We start from the raw sequence: 19,141 nt of genomic DNA on the forward strand, positions 1-19,141 counted from the left end.
CTGGTATGAAATAAATACAGAGTAACAGTAGCCATACCTCTTTGTATTTCAAGCCAAATAACAAAACAACAAGCAATTACAAATATGAATACTTAGAAATTCACTTGGTATGGATTTAAATCAATACATTTTAACAACAAAAACTCTACATATTTCTTATGATACCGATATTTTTGTCTGACAATAACAATATACTAGTATATAAACGAATTAAATTCTAAGCTGGGCTTATAGAAATTGTTGTACTAAGCTTATATGTTAATGGAATTCCAAGTGACAACGGAATACTATACCCGGTCGATTCATCTTCACATTTTAAAGTCGTCATCGCTTTCTTTGTCAACGTGATATACAATGATGATTTGGAAAAACGCAAGTTCAAACTTCCTCCAAGATAATCGATGCCTATGATTTTCATATAGGTAGCGGTCAAAGGAAGCGCACCATTAATCGTCAATTTATCATCATATACCCTGATTCCACCATATCCAAAGAGTACAGATTGTAGGTAACCTCCCATTCCAGTGATGAAATTGTGTGCACCAGGACCATGTGCATTCTCTGACCATGTCTTAAAAAAGGCAAGAAAAAAGATTATGAAAAAAGTCATAAATATGAATTTAATTTTTAAATGATATCAAAGACAAATTACCAAATAAGGAATATCAACATAATGAGATATACAGTCCATATGACCTAATTCAGCTGTTCTGCTATTTCGGTAAACAAGTTTATCCTTCTTTTATGCGTTAATAAATGTTTTCACGGAATTAAAAAGTATGTTTCTCAAAATAAGGAGATAGATTATAGGAAGGAAAAAAACATAGAAAAATGAAATTAAAAAAAATCTAAGAAAAGAAAAGGTGCATTGTATATAAAAGACACTAATAATTTGCTTATTTGAAACCCAAAACAAGAGTAGACGAACTCAAGCGTTTCGAAAGGGATACTTGTAGTGTGTCCATGCTTTATCTTGTTGAAAGTATGTATCTTTGAATTCATGTTTGACCTTGGTAGTTTTTTCTTCCAAAACTGATCTCTTTTTTGACCTTGGTAATTTTTTCTTCCAAAATTGATCCAATTTTTGACCTTGGTACTTTTTTTTCCAAAACTAGATCCACTTCCACTGACTTTAATCTTCTCTTGAACTTGAACTATTTATACCATCTCTATTACAACTATCGTTACACTTACATAAAATGGTTCTCTAACATTGTCGAATTGTCTAGCAAATAAGGCATTTGCCTTATCCAACTGATTAAGTTCCAGCCATCCGATAGCAAACATACCCCAAGTCATCGCTGGTCCTCCAGGTGTAACCTTGAAAGATTAAAATTGTTTGTCTACTGAATACACATAGTACTATTATCATGATTATTTATAACAATATAATAATCTGTTTCTTAAAATAATTTGGCTAAGGATGAAAATATGTTAAAGTCCTATTTAATAAAACCAAACTTTAAGTCTAGAAATTGCAAATAATACATATTGTAAAATTATAAAGTGTGGACGCAGATCAGTGTGGATAGTAATTGTCTTATTAGTGTTGAGTGTTAGTATGTTTGAGACTCAGAGTGTTTTCTCCGCCTAGTTAATTCGTTGGTTTTAAAGAACTGTATACATAAAATTCAAAAGTTACACTGGCAAGAATATTATTTATGCATGAACTCTTAATTAATAAGAAGCTCATAGCAAACAACTCCAATGCGGAAAACAGGCTCGTTAATTGTATAGTTCGCAACACCTGTATGTATATTCACTTTCACTTTATTTGTTTTGTATCATTGATGTACAAGTAGTACATGCCAACAATCCGCCAAGATGCATTCCTGTATAACTTGAAATAAAGACAATAAATTTAATTTTGAAGTCAATTTAAAAGAAAATGGTAAAATTACTACTAAAAAAAATGAAAACAACACGTTCTATATTCATGTATCCGAAACCCTTTTCTGAATTTACCCTCAATAGGAGCGCTCAAATCCAAATATTGAAAGTCGAGGATGTATAAGTACCGAATATAATAGGTCGTATTGTACATATTTAAGATAACGTTTTTACCCTTTCGTATTGAAGAAGATCGTTCCTTCGTACTTCTTTTGATAAATTCATCATTAAAGGATATCCCAACAAAATAACATCAGCTTGTTTCACAATGACATCTACAATTTACAAAACAACAATAAACAAGAATGTGTCCATAGTACACGGATGCCCCACATAACCAGAAAACATAATGCCCCTCTACTATCGTAGGTGGCATACAAAAAAAGTGGATGATGAAGATAAATTTGCAGCATTATTCGCTAGGTTCCATAAAAAATATGTAAAAGCAAATTTGACAAATAAGTAGTGTTGGAAATAGTGATAAGGAGAAACATCCCGTGAAAACCAACCACTTGATCAATAATACCAGAAATGGAAATATTGGTCCTTCAAAAAATGAATTATTACTACAATAACATTAACGGTACCAATTGTTTTTCACCAGATGCACATTTTGACAAAAAATGTCTCTTCAATGATACTGGAGGCCAAAATATTTGAAAATCTAAAGCTTATAAAGAAGACGAACAGCTGTAAACCATAAAAGACTACAAAGTATAGCCAAAGCCTGGCAAGGATTTATTGACCCAGTGGTAGTTTACAATACAATACAATTTTGAAATTACACTCGAGGCATGATATCTTAATCAATTTTGCTATAAACTCAAAACGTATACCTTCTGTATAACTGTCATATTCTGGATGCCACTGTCCCGTATTGTTAAATGGAATGAATAGATTGTCAGCAATATTTTGATAGCTATTCTTTGGTTGTGTAGATAGGATTTTGTATGGCGCCTCTAAACTGATTTTAGCAACATAGTTTGTGTACGCAGAATCATTAACTGGCCAGTGATACTCATCAGGTGGCATTACACCTACAAAATAGGAAAGCCTGCAATATTTTCTCTATGCATAACTTGGTTTTTTTCTTGACCATAAATTTGAGACTCAAGAAATTGTATTTCCTGTATTTCGTTTGCTTCTTGTAATATTTCAACCAACAACACTGTTGACGGCATTTTCGGTTGACTAACAAACTGAAACATCACATTAGGTAGTTTTTTTCGAATCGCCAATACTTCTATGTAATTAAATAATGTTAATTTGCTCCTATAAACTAAAAAAAAATGAAATATTCACACAAGCAGTTTGTTTATAGTATCGACGAACTTGGTTTTTTTTTTTTTTTCCTACTTAGACAATTTTTATACCCATGTCTATCCATTTACATTCAGAAGTACAGGTACGTTATTTCCATCATAAAGAAGGTTTTGCTAAATTCTGCCGTGATTTGGGAATCACGTGTCCAGTGGAATACTATCTCTTAATCTTTCAATTTTTTTTCAGTAAACTTCCAAAATTGGTTGCATAAATCTATACTATTGAACGAGAAGACCTCATTTTTGGTGTCGCTTCTCCTCCTTTCACAATAAATTAATCATCATGCCTCTGTGTCCTATAGGTAACATGTATAGTCGCATTTGTCATCCATTCTTATGATCATTAAGTTTGGGTTATTTGGGATAAAAAACGAAAAAGAATGCGTCCGGATATTTTCCCGTCATTGGACAAAACTTTAAGTCAGATTAGACTTCCGGTTTGTGTTTTTCTGTACTTCGAACATACAAAGACTATGAAATAAAGTATATGAATTTGCTTTCTGCTATCATTTTGAGTACTAGCATGTACATGTATCATCCTTGCTTAACGTGTTTCAGTTTGGGTTATTTGGGGAGGAAAACGAAAATGAATAATATTTGCTATTTACTATCAATTAGTTTACAGAGGCGGATCCAGAACTTTTCATAAGGGAGGGGGCACTGACTGAACTAAAGGGGGGGGGGGCGTTACTCTCATGCTTCCCCATATAATCAACAATTTTTTTCCAACGAAAGGTGGGCAGGGCCCCCAGCCCCCAGCCCCCCTGGTATCCGCCTATTGTTTACTATCAACGGCGGTCACTGCGGATATATTTCTAAATATTTACATACATTTACTATGAATTACTGTATTTGTTATAATTTACTATAAATTCCAATGGTTATCTTGGGGGGGGGGACCTTTACTATTCATGGCGTTCACTGATGTATATATATATATACAAGTACCTTTGACTTTTGATACCTCTCCTGAAATTCTCTGCCCCGTATCTGAGTAATTAAAGTAAATATTCATGTTCATAGAGTACAGAAAAACAGAAGGTATAAAAATCGGTATTTGGAAAATAGGAGGAGGGCAAAAAAATGTGCCCAGTCCCTAAGTACCTTTGAATTTTGATACCTCTCCTGAAATTCTCCAGTCAGTATATTTTTTTTTACAGTTTACATACGCTCTATTTCCCCGCGATTTCGCGGGTGTGTTCTAGTTTAAAATTTAAAATTACATCTGACTTAGTAGTTCTACTTTTGAAACAATATAAACAAAAATCTATGATAGTACCGTTTATATGGTAGAGGCCAGTATCTTTGTCTAGAGTCACCCGTGATTCCCAGAAATCGGCTATACTGCTTATGACTTCAGCTCCTCTTCCTGCAGTCATAAAATCTGTATCATTCGTCATTGTCAGATAGAAATAGAAAGCCTGAGATATGTCTCCTGTAATATGATGTTCATAGTCTGCTGTTTCGTCTGATGGTGACGTTTCAAACCCTATAAAGGAATGTTTTTTTTTTTTATTAAAATGTACATTATTAAATTGAATTGTGTGCTTTTTATCGAAGAGAATGATTTTTAAAAATCTGAATAAAAAATTTATCATCTATAATTTAAAAAAAAAAGTACAGTGCATTTTATTAAAAAAAATCTGTCAATATTGTAGTCGGCAACTGACGGGCCTTTTTTTGTTTGAACTCCTCTTCAAGACTTGTATACATTATTGGTTTCCATTTTTTAGTTCCTCCATTAATATTCACATAAGCTGACAAAAAACTGACAGTGTTCTCTAAATACGAAATATCGTGATTGACTTACCTGTGTATGCACTTTCCCATGGATACATAGCACCTTTATACCCTTTTTGCTTGGCTAATTGTTTAGCCGAATCAAGCGTCCGTATTCTAGATTTCAGCAATGTTTTACCGAAATCAGAGTGTAGAACTTGTATAGGAGGGTACATCCAAGTTTCTTGGTCCCAGAATACATGACCCTGGTAATCCTTAAAACAAAACAATGTTGAAAGGCCGAAAGGTTGAAATTAGTCGCTATCGCACAGCATTGTATGTGTAAGAGTTCAAGTCAAATGATAAAAACATATGCAACTTATTTCTCTTGGAGTTTTTGAAAATCAGTTGTAATAATACCAGCTAATTTTTGCAAATCTCTTTTTATTCGGGCAATATTTTTTTAATACTAAAAACAAATAAATATTCGAGTCAGTTCAATTTACTGATTTCCCGAATAAAGTTGATATAAAGGTTTAAGGTCCTTTTTGGTTATAAAGCTCTTCAGCTGTTTCTTCTACTTCCTTGGCTTTCAAATATTCGGCTTTGAGCGGTGCTCAAGTAGGTAAATCTAAAAAAGTGTTTCGGACGCATGAAATGTATAACATGTTATTTTCATTTTTTGAACTAATAAATACTTGCCTTATTCTGATATGGTAATACTTGCCTTATAATAGGACCCATGGGCAAGATCTCCTGGTGAAAGACCGACAAACGATAAGTCGCTATCGTTAGTAATTGGAATAGAACTTATAATGTAGTAGTATGCAGCATAGGTTACTTTGGCAGTCTCTGGATCACCAATTATGTCTACTCTTCCATTGGCCCAAATGTTTCTCCACGCTTTGATATGTTGGTCTTCTAGTGCATCATTAAAGTACTCAGAAACACCTAAGAATGTAAAAGATAAAACGAGAGCAAATGAAATAGAAGGTTTAAATAGAGAAGTGATCGAAAACCTACACTTAAAGTGATAATAAAAATGAAACAAAACAAAAACTAAAAGGTTAAACGATCAACTTAGGAAAATCATTATACATTAACATGGAGTGCATTAAAGGTAATAATTTGGAGTTTTTTAAGTATCAGGGCGTAGAATATTAGTTACGAGTGTAAATTTAATTTTCTTAAATTTACAATATTTTCATTTCAACAAATACTTACATACATAAGAATGCCAGTATGTTTAGTACTATATAAAAGTGCCTTATAAAGAAACATTACCTTTATTGAACGCATTCAGTGCTGGACCCTTTTCAGTGTCTATGGAAGTTAAAAATAAATAAGAAGACTTTTGTCCTTTTTTGACAACAACCGTTCCATTTGGAGGTAGGTCTGTAGATATCATGTAAACTTGCAGTCCACCTACTGATCCGTCTTCCAAAACTTTTGTTTTACCATATGTGTGCCTAGAAAAGAAAATATTACAAAAACAGACAGTACTATATCTACGGAAGCGTATTAGCGCCACACATTTTTTTTTATTTTCCTTCCTATCTTTGCTTTATATTGTAAATGTTTGTTTTATCTTATTTGTTATTTAAGATTCAAAGGAAACAGGAGTTATCTATACAGGAGGCTGCATATACTAAAATTCATCAACTTTTTAGTCATTGTAAAGTAAAATGCTTGAGTAATTAGAACATATCATTGACTAATAATGAGCAGAACAATATAAGAAGATGTGGTATGAGTGGCAATTAGAAAACTCTCCATCTAAGTCACTATTCGTAAAAGTAAACCATCATAGGCCAAAGTACGGTTTCCAACACGGAGCATTGGCTCACACCGAACAGCAAACTATAAAGGCCCCCGAAAACTATATCCATGTTACTACTAGAATATATATAACAAAGACAATTGAGTAAATGGAGGTTATACCGAAGAAAAAAATCAACCCTAGAGGAATTGTGGACTTAAACGGTGCCACAAACCCTGCTAATATATAGCTATAACCGAATATAAATATATTTCCAAAGTAAGCTCTCGTTTGAGAACTCTGAAAATTGGTTAGATTCAAACAAGCTTCCCTTTGGCAATGAATGTATAGAATGAAGAGGTTTTATTAATAAAATTATGTTCTCTCCATTCAAATTGCTCCCCAAGCATCTTAAAAAAACTTCGCTATATTTAAATGAAAATTCAATGACTTTCTATCAAAGAATCTTTATCATATTCTGAGACTTAAACAAAAAATCTTGCATCAAACTTACAAACAAAAGGATTCTTTATTAATAATTCGTTTTAAAGCAGAACGATCAGTTTGTCTATTTGACTTGAAAGTTTCACAATTATATGATATTATTTTTGCTCTTTCAATCAAAATATGCCTATACCATATCTATTTTCTTGTTAAAATATATACTTTACTGATGCACAAATCATTGTTAATTTATGTATAATTGCACTTAAAGTATTCCCTTATGCCTATGCATCTTTATTATAATGATTTGGCCTTGTATTTATGGTTCTTTTTTTTATCTGCTAGGAAATCACAACCGAAATTAATGACAGACGGACATATATACAAAACTTAGTGAATAATTGAAATCAAGATGTTTGCATTATATCGCAAATGTTTGCGTTATATCGCAAATGTTTGCGGTATTTCGTTATAACGCAAAGATAGGAAGAAAAATTTAAAAAAAATGTGTGGCGCTAATACGCTTCCGTATATATCAGCACTTTGAGATCTTTTGTTTTTTTCTTCTTCCATAATTTAAAATATATATGGTGTAGTATAATTGTTTTACGAGAACGAGAGAGAACTAATATTTCTCCTATCATGTTCATTTTGTGTCGGTTCAAAAGTAGGTTCCTTGTCAAAGGTTGCTCGTTTTATAGAATCTTACAAACTAACTGTATGTTTGTCTTTCAATGATCATGGCGTGTACGACGGATCTTGCACATTTTCTCGAGTATTAACAACTCCTGATAGACTTTTTATGTCATTATGAAGCTAAGACAATCACTTGTTTATTTGAACATAAAAACCACGAAGACCGTATATTCACATTCTCACGTTTTTCAACGCCACAGAGTCACGTCAAAGGATTATTACTGTAGACAATTCTTTCCTATTTTCTATAAGCATTATAAGCTAACGAGGTTATTATGCGTACACACAAAAACAAAGTATTCCATGAAAATTATATACCATAAAAGGGTTAACATTAAAATACCTGACACCACTCTCTATATCACTCCTTAAGGTAATGTCCTCAGAGTCATTGCCATAGTTCATCTCAAGGTCAACTTTGAAATCGTCAAGACAACAATTATCAACTGTCATCTCTGTTATCATGAGCTGGTTTATAGATCTATGAGCATATCTTTTTAATTCTATTTTAAAACCAGGACCTGAACGAACTTCTATGAACATTCCTATAACAAAAGCAAACATCTATTTATTATGTGCGAGTTAAAAGAGGAAAGGAAAATGATACCAAACTTTCTATTTGAAGTTTTTAAACAGAGCGAACCGATGCCTACTTTAAAAGAGTGTGCTAAGCTGGAGTTTACAAGGGTCATTCCAGATATAAAATAAATGTACAAGTAAACATAATAATTTCACTCTTAATAATTTTGTTTATGTCAACAGTATCTAAAACGCGATTATACTAGTTATATATGAAACACGGGTATTAAAACAAGAGTAAAATCCACTCAAAAGTCAATAAGGATTGCTGCAACATTTTCTCGAGTTCATTTTGTTAAAATGTCGTAGGGATTTTAAGAAAAAATATTGCTGCTTCGGACTTTTCACTCCAAGGCATTTTAGTCTAATGACTATATAAAATATTACTTGATATTGTTTCATTTGTGAAGTACAAGAGCTCCATATGAATAAATACCTTCATATAAACTTTACAAACTAGGCCTACCTCTCTAATGATATATGTGGACAAAAAGAATGGGGATTATTTTCTCGGATACGCACCCTTTTCTATATCCAATGAGTAAGATGATTTTGTAATGCGGGTCGTAGTGGATACAACTTCAATCGCACATGTTGATGGTATCCTTGCTCGGTGACTAAATACACGTAACCCATTGTAGAGACCATTCATGTAGATTGTATCTGTATAGACAACTGTGGCAATATGGCCGTTACCAAGTGTTGGTCGAATTCTGTCATTCTCAGGAAATCTGTAAATAAGTAAAAAATTGAACTGGAGAAGTGCCGATAAGACAATCAAAAAACACTATTCGAAGAAAAATAGGCAGTACCATGGCAAGAAAACAAATCTCATAAAACACTACATACTATTAGATAAACAAAGATATTGACAATAAATAAACCACCAAAAACATTGTTACATGTAGATTAAATGGTGAAAGACTTCCACCAGACATACATGCCAACATTATACAATAGTATTTGCATTTACTTCAAAATTTTACGACCAGCTTATTAAAATATTTTGTTTGACCTGTTGCTGTTTCAAACAAATTATCTCGCACAATCGAGGCGAGTAAACTACCACGACAGTCACTACTGCAGTTCTGAACTAGTTAGTAAATTTATAATGCAAAAATGTGCATTTTGCATTCACTGTAAAGAATATTAGACTATATGTCAACAATTATTAATAAAGTTGTAAAAACAATTAAAAAAAAAATACATATCCTGAGCTTGGTAGAAATATAGGTAGTTTAACTGTGAAAAGCTTTGTGTAAAATGTCTGCAACGGGAATCATACTTCCACAATTTATGTCTATGAGCACAGAACGAGATTGTTTTGATAAATGTTGTATAATGAATACACTAACCTTAGTAATGAGTATCTTAATATACACTGTATGTATAATAAAGTTAAAAATCTTGGCTTGTATCTATCTCTATGAGCAGTATAAAATAAAACTTACAAAGAAGTTGAAAACACGGTAAGACTTTCCTGCATCAACCGCCGAGGTTCGATGAGATCTGTATAAATGCTATAATGTTCATTGGCATGATTTAACCATATCTTTTCATTAGGACCATGGAACGTTGGTCTTTGTAATATTCTCGTAGGAACTACATTAGTTGTTATAAAGCTGACGGCAACCCTACTGCGGAGGGCCGCTAGGGCAATTGTAGCGATTAGAATGAATAGAATGCTCGCCTAAAACGAAAGAATACATAAATAGAATTAAAAAAACCACAAAAATCTTAAAGATGAAATAATGTTCGCGATGATTAAAATTAAAACAAAAGTTAGAATTTGTCTCTATGTCTTTAGTTGAAAGTTTCATTTGGATGCATAAATACACAGTCACGTGCGGTCGGAATAGGGACATTTTCGAATCGAACTCAACATAAAATTTACAATTTCATTTTCATTTGTTAAACCTTGTATTTGTATTGGACTTAATCTATATTGTACCGTGAAAGTGTATATAAGTTCGTCATTATATTGTAACAATGATACAGTTGGTCGAATTTTTCAAGGTCGGACGGCAAGAATGGAGGACGGGCACTCTCTGTATACGTGGCATAAAATTAACGTCCTAATTTTGTCAGGCCGTGGCTGCGAATTTTCTCACACTGCATAGCCAAACGGCTGCCCAATTCGGACATGGGATTGAGCCGATTGGAAGACCAAGTTGATCATATTTCTATACCTCAGTCACACTTGGCTTTGAAGGCTCCACTGTTGACTTTAAAATGATGCGCTTTTCATATGTTTTAAGTTTTGTCAAGAGCAACTAGGGATTTTATTTTAGGTCATAAACTTATAACCATATTCTTCCTTTTCCATTTGATATTACATGTACAATCAATGAAGAATTATGTACAATCGGTCATTTGATAGAATGTTTGTATAAATATCTCAGATACTAAGTAAATTATAGCATAAACATTTGAGGATACATGTACCTAAGATAGTATTTTGTCGATAGAAGACTTACAAGTCTTTAAATTTTGAACTCCAATTAGTTAAATATCAATCCACATTTCATATCATAGTGTGGATACGTTGATGAATTCACTTAAGATCTGAATATATATATTCCTAAAACAAATTAAGACCGAAAATCAAAAATAAATTTAAAAAAAAAAAAGATTTTCAAGAAGAAATGCCCTCGACCCCCCCCCCCCCCCCGGTCCGGTCAATGGACATAATGGAGAATCAAAAAACTGCATTGTATCGAAAAGACCTTCTTAAGGCTATAAATTACTGGTGACATTTTGTTCAAGTCCTTACATTGGATTACTCTCAATTTTAGGTGAACTTGCTGTACTGAATATAAAAAAGATGTGGTATGAATGCAGATGAGACAACTCTCCACAAGAGACCTAAATGTCACAGAAATTAACAACTATAGGTAATCATACGGTCTTCAACAATGAGCAAAGCCCATACCGCACAGTCAGTTGTAAAAGGCACCGAAATGATAATGTAAAACAATTCAAAGGAGAAAACTAACGACCTTATTTATGTAAAAAAAAATGAACGAAAAACAAATATGTAACACATAAACAAACGACAACCACTAAATTACAGGCTCCTGACTTGGGACAGGCACATGCATAAATAATGTGGCGGGGTTAAACCTTTTAGCGGGATCCCAACCCTCCCCTAACCTGGGACAGTGGTTTAACAGTACAACATAAGAACGAATTATAAAAATCAGTTGAAAAAGGCTTAACTCATCAGATGGACAAAAATACAAGTGGACGTGGCCGGGTACTTGTACATTCCAACATTAATAAGACACTAGGAACAGATCTGAGAGTAATCGCCTCAATGTTGGTCCCAATTTCCAAATCTTTCGAGAGTACCACTTATATAAGTTTATTCAGATTGAATCTAGTTGTGATTTTCGATATTAGTAAAATAAAAACACAAAAAAACGTGCACACAAACATAAGCAATCTTCAGCTTCAAAAAGAATTCAAAAAATAACACCGCGTTCAAAATATCATTTAAGGTTTTTATTACCTGATTAGAAATATAATTAATAATTGATATTTATAACGAATGAAACGCGTTCAAAATCATACATCAGAGATGTGGTGTGATTGTCATTGAGACAACTATCCACGAGAGTCCAAATAAAACTATATGTCACCGTATTACCTTTTACAATGATCAAAACCAAAAACCGTATACTGAATTAGCTACAGAAGGCCCGACGTCATCATATGCGAAACCACCCAAAAAGAAAACCAATATGAAAAAAAAACTAAAGAAAAACAAAAACGGCAATCAGAAACCAAAGACAACCATAGAAATGCAGGCTTTTGATATGGGACAGGCACACATAGAACGCAAAATGACTTACTTTTGATACAATTGGAGGAAAATACAAACACCTGATAGTTTGTAACAATATACTGAACCTTTAATGGCATTTTCAAGCTCAGTATATTGACCAAAGTTCATAAAAAAAGTGATATGCGTTCAGTTATGTAATACCACGACAGTCTGTATATGACTGCTTTCCTGGGAAATGCAAAATCATCGCTTTTTAAGTTAATCGTAAGATACATAACATAGTCAAGTGTGTATTAACTTTTACAGTAAAACCCGGGGATTGCATGTGTCTTATAACGTTTCATAAGACGTTTATAGATAAGATAAGAGGGATACCCGGGTCATATATAAGGTAGAATCCAGGTTGACCGAGTTTGTACAAATCCATCGCCACCATGAAACTTCTACTCCTCGCTCTCTGCTGTTTGGTCGTCGTATATGCTCAGGAGCCACGTCCTTGTGGTAAGTTAGCAAATTTCTTAAAATATATTTATTTTAAAATCATTTTAATTTGCGAAATAGATATTTATAATAAACCGTTTTATAAATTTAAAAGATGTATGCGAACTAAACTGTATCAAGTTAATTGTTAGCTTAGTTACATCAAAATGGGGCAATTATGGGTCGGCCCGATTAAAATTTAACGCTATGACTCTAGGTTTAAATAAATTTAATAAACTATAACATGGTATATTGGTGAGCGGAGAGAGACGGAGTGTAGAATATTATTAAAAAAAAGTCGTGTAGATCTATGAAGAATACGTACCATTATGAAAATATTTTCATTGAACCGTTGATTGTCACTTTATTCTTTTGTCGTTGGACATAAAATCCGGTATATTTTATCGACGTAAATTTTGTCAGATAACTATGTAAATAGAGCGAATTTTAAGATAAACTATTATAAGTAATAATAATGAATAATAATCATAATAACACCGCATCATCCGATCTTTGTTGCTGTTCTTTTCATTTTTACTTCGTTCAATTAAAGTTTAATGCACAAACTATGTGTGCAAAATTGATGAATATTTAACAACATCAACTTAAGTATTTTCGAAATAAACGGGAAAACTTTAATTGTTCATTTTAGCGAAGAGAAAATTGTGTTATAATTCCCTCAGAATTATACTCAGATTTTTCGGACTAAAGTATGCAAAAATATGTTTTGTTGAAATTTCGTACATTATATAATTCGGGTTCCACTTTATCGGGAATGAAGAGGGAAAGTATATGACGTATTATCCGCAATCGTCTTCGATTTAACATTTAAAAATTTTCTTGCATTTCAGAATCTCCAAAGCAATGGGAAGGAAGGTTCTTAAGAGTAAGTAATACACTTTTTTTTCCCTTCAAATTCATTCAATCCCTTTCGAATAGAAACATGGCGAAAAAAGTTATCATACACCACGACATTATGAAAACATACTACTTAGACAAAGGATCTTCAGCAGATTGGTTTTACATGTAACTTAATTAATGTTTGAGACATAACTAGAAGAATACCAGTTTAGTTTTGAATAATACTGTGAAAGACATCTTATTTTTTGGCAATTACACCGAAAAATAACAAAAAAAAACAACATTTTGAGTACTATTCCTGATGATATTAATCCAGTGATAACCAATACCTAAATATCAAAAGTTTGAGCAAAACGCTAAAAGACTACTCTCCCATACGCAAGTTCATGTCTAATATTACAGATTACAAAATTGTGAAATGCGGTTAACAGTTTAAATACATTTATAGTATGAGCATTCCTCCAAAACGTAGTTCTGTTCTAAAATAGCGACAACGATATCTTCTGGAGCTTAGAATGGGCAATACTAGACTGAAAAGGAGAGGCACAACATGTGCTATTTACTTATATATTTTGTGTCTATCCAGAATCTATTAACACTTCGATGGGTTTTTTTTGCAGGCCGACAGAGCAAAAATGTTCGGAGAATTGGCTAAACTGAGCTATGACGAAACTAACAGAAGAGCCAGAGAAATTGAGGAAGTTCAAATTGGTCAAGACAGGGAATATTATGACGTTCTTTATCTCCACAACATTGTAAGTGTTTATTCTATTTTTTTCTTAAAATGTTATAAAAATAGTTTCGAACCAATACGATAGAAGAGCGCAATTATTAACCACAAGCGTAGTCAAAAATTAAAAGAACAAAACTTGTGTTCAAGTTACACAATGAAACAGTGATAGTAAATATCCAGGTTGTGTCAATATATAGGCTGCAGTGCAGGCGATTTGGTGTCACGATATCACAGTAGCATGGGTTCGAATCCCGGCAAGGGAAGAACCAAAAATTTGCGAAAGCAAATTTACAGATCTAACATTGTTGGGTTGATGTTTAGACGAGTTGTATATACATTATGTACACAGCCATGTATCACCATCATTGATGGCGATCCGATGGATACATCTGTTGTAGAGTTGTCACTGACTCAGACGTACTTATAAATATAATTATTTTCTGTGACTGTATATTACATTAATTTGTAGGATCCTTTACTATAGAGAATTTAGCTGATCTGTAACAATAACATCTTCATGCCTTATATATCATGTACTGTAGTACGCCGCTAGATTAAAACTGACGAGGAAAGGTAACACACGGCCAGCGAAAGCTCTTTTTTGAGAGCCCAGGTGGTCGTGTGGTCTAGCGGGACGGCTACAGTGCAGGCGATTTGGTGTCACGATATCACAGTTGCATGGGTTCGAATCCCGGCGAGGGAAGAACCAAAAATTTGCGAAATATCACTTATTGAAGAGTTCTAAGTTAGATCCTTAGTTGACCTTAGATGGTTTTGGTTATTTTTTTTAGATTCTTCCCTTGTTTCGCTTTTTATTAATACATTCTTGGCTTTGAGTGTTTCTGATGAAGGTAAATCTAGAAAAGAGCTTCAGACTCAAATATTGTTTTCGTTTTTTTTTACAATGTCTTCGATCTATGTTCAAAACAAAGGATTAACATTTTGTTTAAAGTAATATTTTTTCATATACAGGGAAAAGAATACAGATTGAACTTGAAATCAAGAAAGTGTAATGTAACCAATCTACTCAGACCATTCAGACCATATGGAGTACCCCCAAATGCCCAATTTGACGGATCTGCCACCATTGGTGCCGCTGGTGTACCAGGCGAATCTCTTGTTGTCGAAAACTGGTCTCTTACCGACGGAGACGACAAGTTCTACGGAATGGTCTCATCACCAGACTGTGTTCCAATTGAATACGCCTTCTACTCTAAAGAGTCCAGCTTAATCACAACAACGTAAGTGGCTTTAAAAAAGATATTCGCTGGATTTTCAGATAGATCTTTCACTTTTATGAAATTGATAAAATATTTATTCAGATAGTTTGATATTCAAGTTCGTACTTTATTTGGCGTTTTAAACTTTTTTTATTCGAGCGTCACTGGTGATTTTATTTAAGATGAAACATGCGTCTGGCGTACACAATTTTAGTTCTGGTATCTATGATGCGTTTATTTAGATGATAATACAAAGACGATGTCAAATACATCCGTTTAACCATTAACACTCAGATTAGAAAGAAAACAGCTTTCAGGGGGTGCATGGGGAAGCCCATTTCCCACTTCTTTTCCCCATATACCAATTGTGTTCTCCAGTATCTAGTAGAAACAAAAATAACCGTTAGGAGTGTTATTACATTTTCTTGAGGAATTTTACTGAATTTTCGTTTATTGAATATCATTTTTATTCAAAATATCGACATTTTACATAGTTATACATATTACGCAAGCAACTAATTTAACTTATTTTTGGTTTTTTTTTTACAGATTCTTTGACATCAACGTTGGAATCACAGATCCAAATGTTTTCATTCCACCTTCAGAGTGCTCGATGGAATAATTTAACAATAAAACATTTTAAATATATTTACTAAACTTCCATCGTTTATTTGTCAACAGCAAGACTACACATAAATCTAAGCACTATTAAAAATACCCCATCAAAATATAGTCAGATTTTACATCTCTATTCATGCGTGTAGGCTATTGGTATCAAGAAAAAAATCTGGCAACTATAATGCTGAAGCGTTTCGCAGATTAATTGGTTGTAACATGAAAGGTTTTGCTTTCGTAATTTAAATCATTTAAAATTATAGAAAATACAATCACAGCGACTACGGTATTCTCTTTTTAAATACTTGTAGTAGTTACATGTCCCTTAGCCCCAGCCTATAACGGTTACGTGTATCCGTTACGGAATTCAGGAACAAGTTTACTTTAGCGCTCTGAAAGATTTAAAGCCTTGATTAACTTGAAAATTATAAAATGTTATGAAGGTGACTGTAATAATTACGTTTACAGTCCCCCAAAACAAACTGCTTGACTGTTAATAGCTACTTAGAGGTGTATTAATCCTTTCACAGATACTAACTACCGCGTACTTAGTGATCTATAGAATAAAATTCAAAACAGTGTGGCTGTGGCCATTGATTGACACATTAAATTCATCCATTGACTGGGACAATTTAGGTGAACGTTTGTATGTAACGACCACTGCTCACTATGTACTTTTTAAAGACACTTAAACTATGGGGTCACCAAAGGTTCTCAACACCTTAATAAAGTAATTCGAAAAATTAATCAGGAATAACACGATGTTTTGATTTATATCAATTATATAAATCAAAACATAAAGGTTATTCCTGATTAATTTTTCGAATTATTCTATAATTAAAGGCGTTAAAAAAACCTTTGGTGACCCCACAGTTTAAATGTCTATCGTAGGTACGTCGTGAACAGTGGTCGTTACAGACAAACGTTCACGTAAATTGTCCTAGTCAATGGATGAATTTAATGTGTCAATCAATGGCCACAGCCACACTGTTTTGAATTTCATTCTATTTTAATACTGTTCATCATTTAATTGGTCTCAACACTGGTCCATCATTTGTTTTTATATAGCAGGAATATGGGTTCATAAAATGGAGATACATATGTAACAAGAGGCGCTTACTATATCGATGCTATTTTAGGAGTTCATACGATTTTTTGTCTGTTTGTTGTTTGTTTGTTACCTTTATTTGTTTACTCAATTTACGAGATTGTACAGCGGGAAACTTCTATAGCCATATCAGAACAATCAAATAGAACATACTAGTAGTTAATGATTAATTCGACACTTAGATCGTTGAAGGTCTGCAAGAGTTTAAGTTGTCAGATGTGTGTAAGATCGATACCATGGGAAAAAGTGGTCATCGATTCAACCGTCTACTACATTGAAAGTAATAAGATTTTGAGAAATTGCGCCCGAAAAACATCGCATATCAAACTACTATATGTTTCCTAAAGCGTGCTGTAATTCTAGTTCTAGTCTAGAAAGAAAGTGAAGCCTTCAATCCTATTTCTTTATTTATGAAGTTTTGGGGCGTAGACTTAAAATATTCATTAGTGTAAACTCTTTAATTATAGGAAATAATATTCCAATGATTAGCAGAAGATCGAATATCATTACATAGACAATATTTGTTGTATTGGTTGACGATTCTCTTACAGTTCTATATAAACTAAGATTCTTTGTTTCACGCCATATTTTTTCTCAGCAAGTTTTTGAGTAAATGGAATGTAATCTAGAATACATACTTAGATAAAGACAACAGTACTATACCGTTCAAAAGTCATAAATAGATGTAGAGAAAACAAATCCGGGTTACAAACTAAAACTGAGGGAAACACATCAACTCTAAGAGGAAAACAGGAAGGATCAATGGGAACACTAAAGTACAACATACATAGAAATGAACTCTTTAATAACAACTGCCATATTCCCAACTTGGACATTTGAAGAAAAAAATGTATAGTTGACCCTGGTTTAATGACTGGCCGAACCTCCCGCTTATATGACCATGTTAAAAAAATATCGCTAACATGACAACACTACGTGATAGAAATACAGCACACATAAACGCAAGAACACTAATCACAGAGAAACACACTAACAAATGATATAATATTCGACACAACATGCCGACCACAGAAAAATAACGAAAATATTGCATCAACGACAGACACCACAGGACATCAAAAACAGTGACGCACTGAAGTAACGAAAATGCAATCTCGAACCTTATATAATTATTTTCTCAATACCAGTCTAAACAAAGTTGATGACAATGAAGGTATTGAAAGGTAATTTTATAATAATTTGGACTAAAACCGACAAGACATAACAAATTATTCAACAAAAACCATAATAGAAACTGGATGTATAAGATACGCGTCGTATAGCAATGCAAATTCACACTCGCTATAACAGTCATATTCAGGAATAGGTCACGTTCTGTACTTAGCAGACAGACGAGATGTTAAACCACAATCGAAGAATTGCATTAGTTAGTTTAGACACAGACACATCGTATAGATCAACCAATTCATGATGGTGCCAATAAAATTTACTGAATGTAATTTTTAATCATTCCTCCACATAACTCTGTTGGAGCACTTTCTGCGTAAGGAGCACACTCCTGTATATGAAGTCAGTGTTGTGTATTTGCAAGGTGCTTTCTCTTTTTGTCTTTTAGAAAGTTCTAAATGAATTATGTCCCATACAAGTACAGAAACAAGTCGGCCAGAAGGAATGCACACTAAGTACCCATTGGAATACAGACTATCTGTTAACATATAAATCCTCCAAACTCTACAAATATATTGTCGATTAAATAAAAAGTCCAGCATTTTGATAGTATCAGCTTCATTGTATTTTCAGTGTGGTTTAATGTGGTTCTTCACAAAATAAGAGTTCTTATAACCCTAAACAAGAAATTTATATCTACGAAAAGGCTCTGTTTAATAAGATGATGAAGTCGGTCTTTCAATTGTATATATTGTGAACATGCACGAGCATAACGAATCAATAGAGATATGTAAACACCA

At 33.1% G+C, this 19,141-nt stretch overlaps 2 protein-coding genes across 2 annotated transcripts; one reads left to right on the forward strand and one right to left on the reverse strand.

Annotated features, from left to right (window-relative positions):
- Positions 1-22: 22 nt before the first annotated feature.
- On the reverse strand, positions 23-13,103 carry LOC143069211 (protein-glucosylgalactosylhydroxylysine glucosidase-like). The gene is made up of 12 exons (XM_076243736.1): positions 13,002-13,103; positions 9,861-10,099; positions 8,932-9,140; positions 8,174-8,375; positions 6,216-6,400; positions 5,659-5,882; positions 5,023-5,206; positions 4,492-4,701; positions 2,727-2,927; positions 2,065-2,165; positions 1,195-1,320; positions 23-571 (listed from the first exon to the last, which is right to left on the reverse strand). Exons 1-12 carry the CDS (start codon positions 13,002-13,004, stop codon positions 218-220), a joined length of 2,238 nt encoding a protein of 745 aa, XP_076099851.1. The 5' UTR covers positions 13,005-13,103; the 3' UTR covers positions 23-217.
- LOC143069214 (mammalian ependymin-related protein 1-like) lies at positions 12,504-16,138 on the forward strand. Its single transcript, XM_076243743.1, has 5 exons — positions 12,504-12,697; positions 13,528-13,562; positions 14,158-14,292; positions 15,243-15,511; positions 16,040-16,138. The coding sequence occupies exons 1-5, from the start codon at positions 12,631-12,633 to the stop codon at positions 16,110-16,112; spliced, it is 579 nt and encodes a 192-aa protein (XP_076099858.1). The 5' UTR covers positions 12,504-12,630; the 3' UTR covers positions 16,113-16,138.
- Positions 16,139-19,141: the final 3,003 nt, after the last annotated feature.

Source organism: Mytilus galloprovincialis, chromosome 3 (genome assembly GCF_965363235.1).
Source record: "Mytilus galloprovincialis chromosome 3, xbMytGall1.hap1.1, whole genome shotgun sequence".
Classification (NCBI taxonomy): Eukaryota; Metazoa; Mollusca; class Bivalvia; order Mytilida; family Mytilidae; genus Mytilus; species Mytilus galloprovincialis.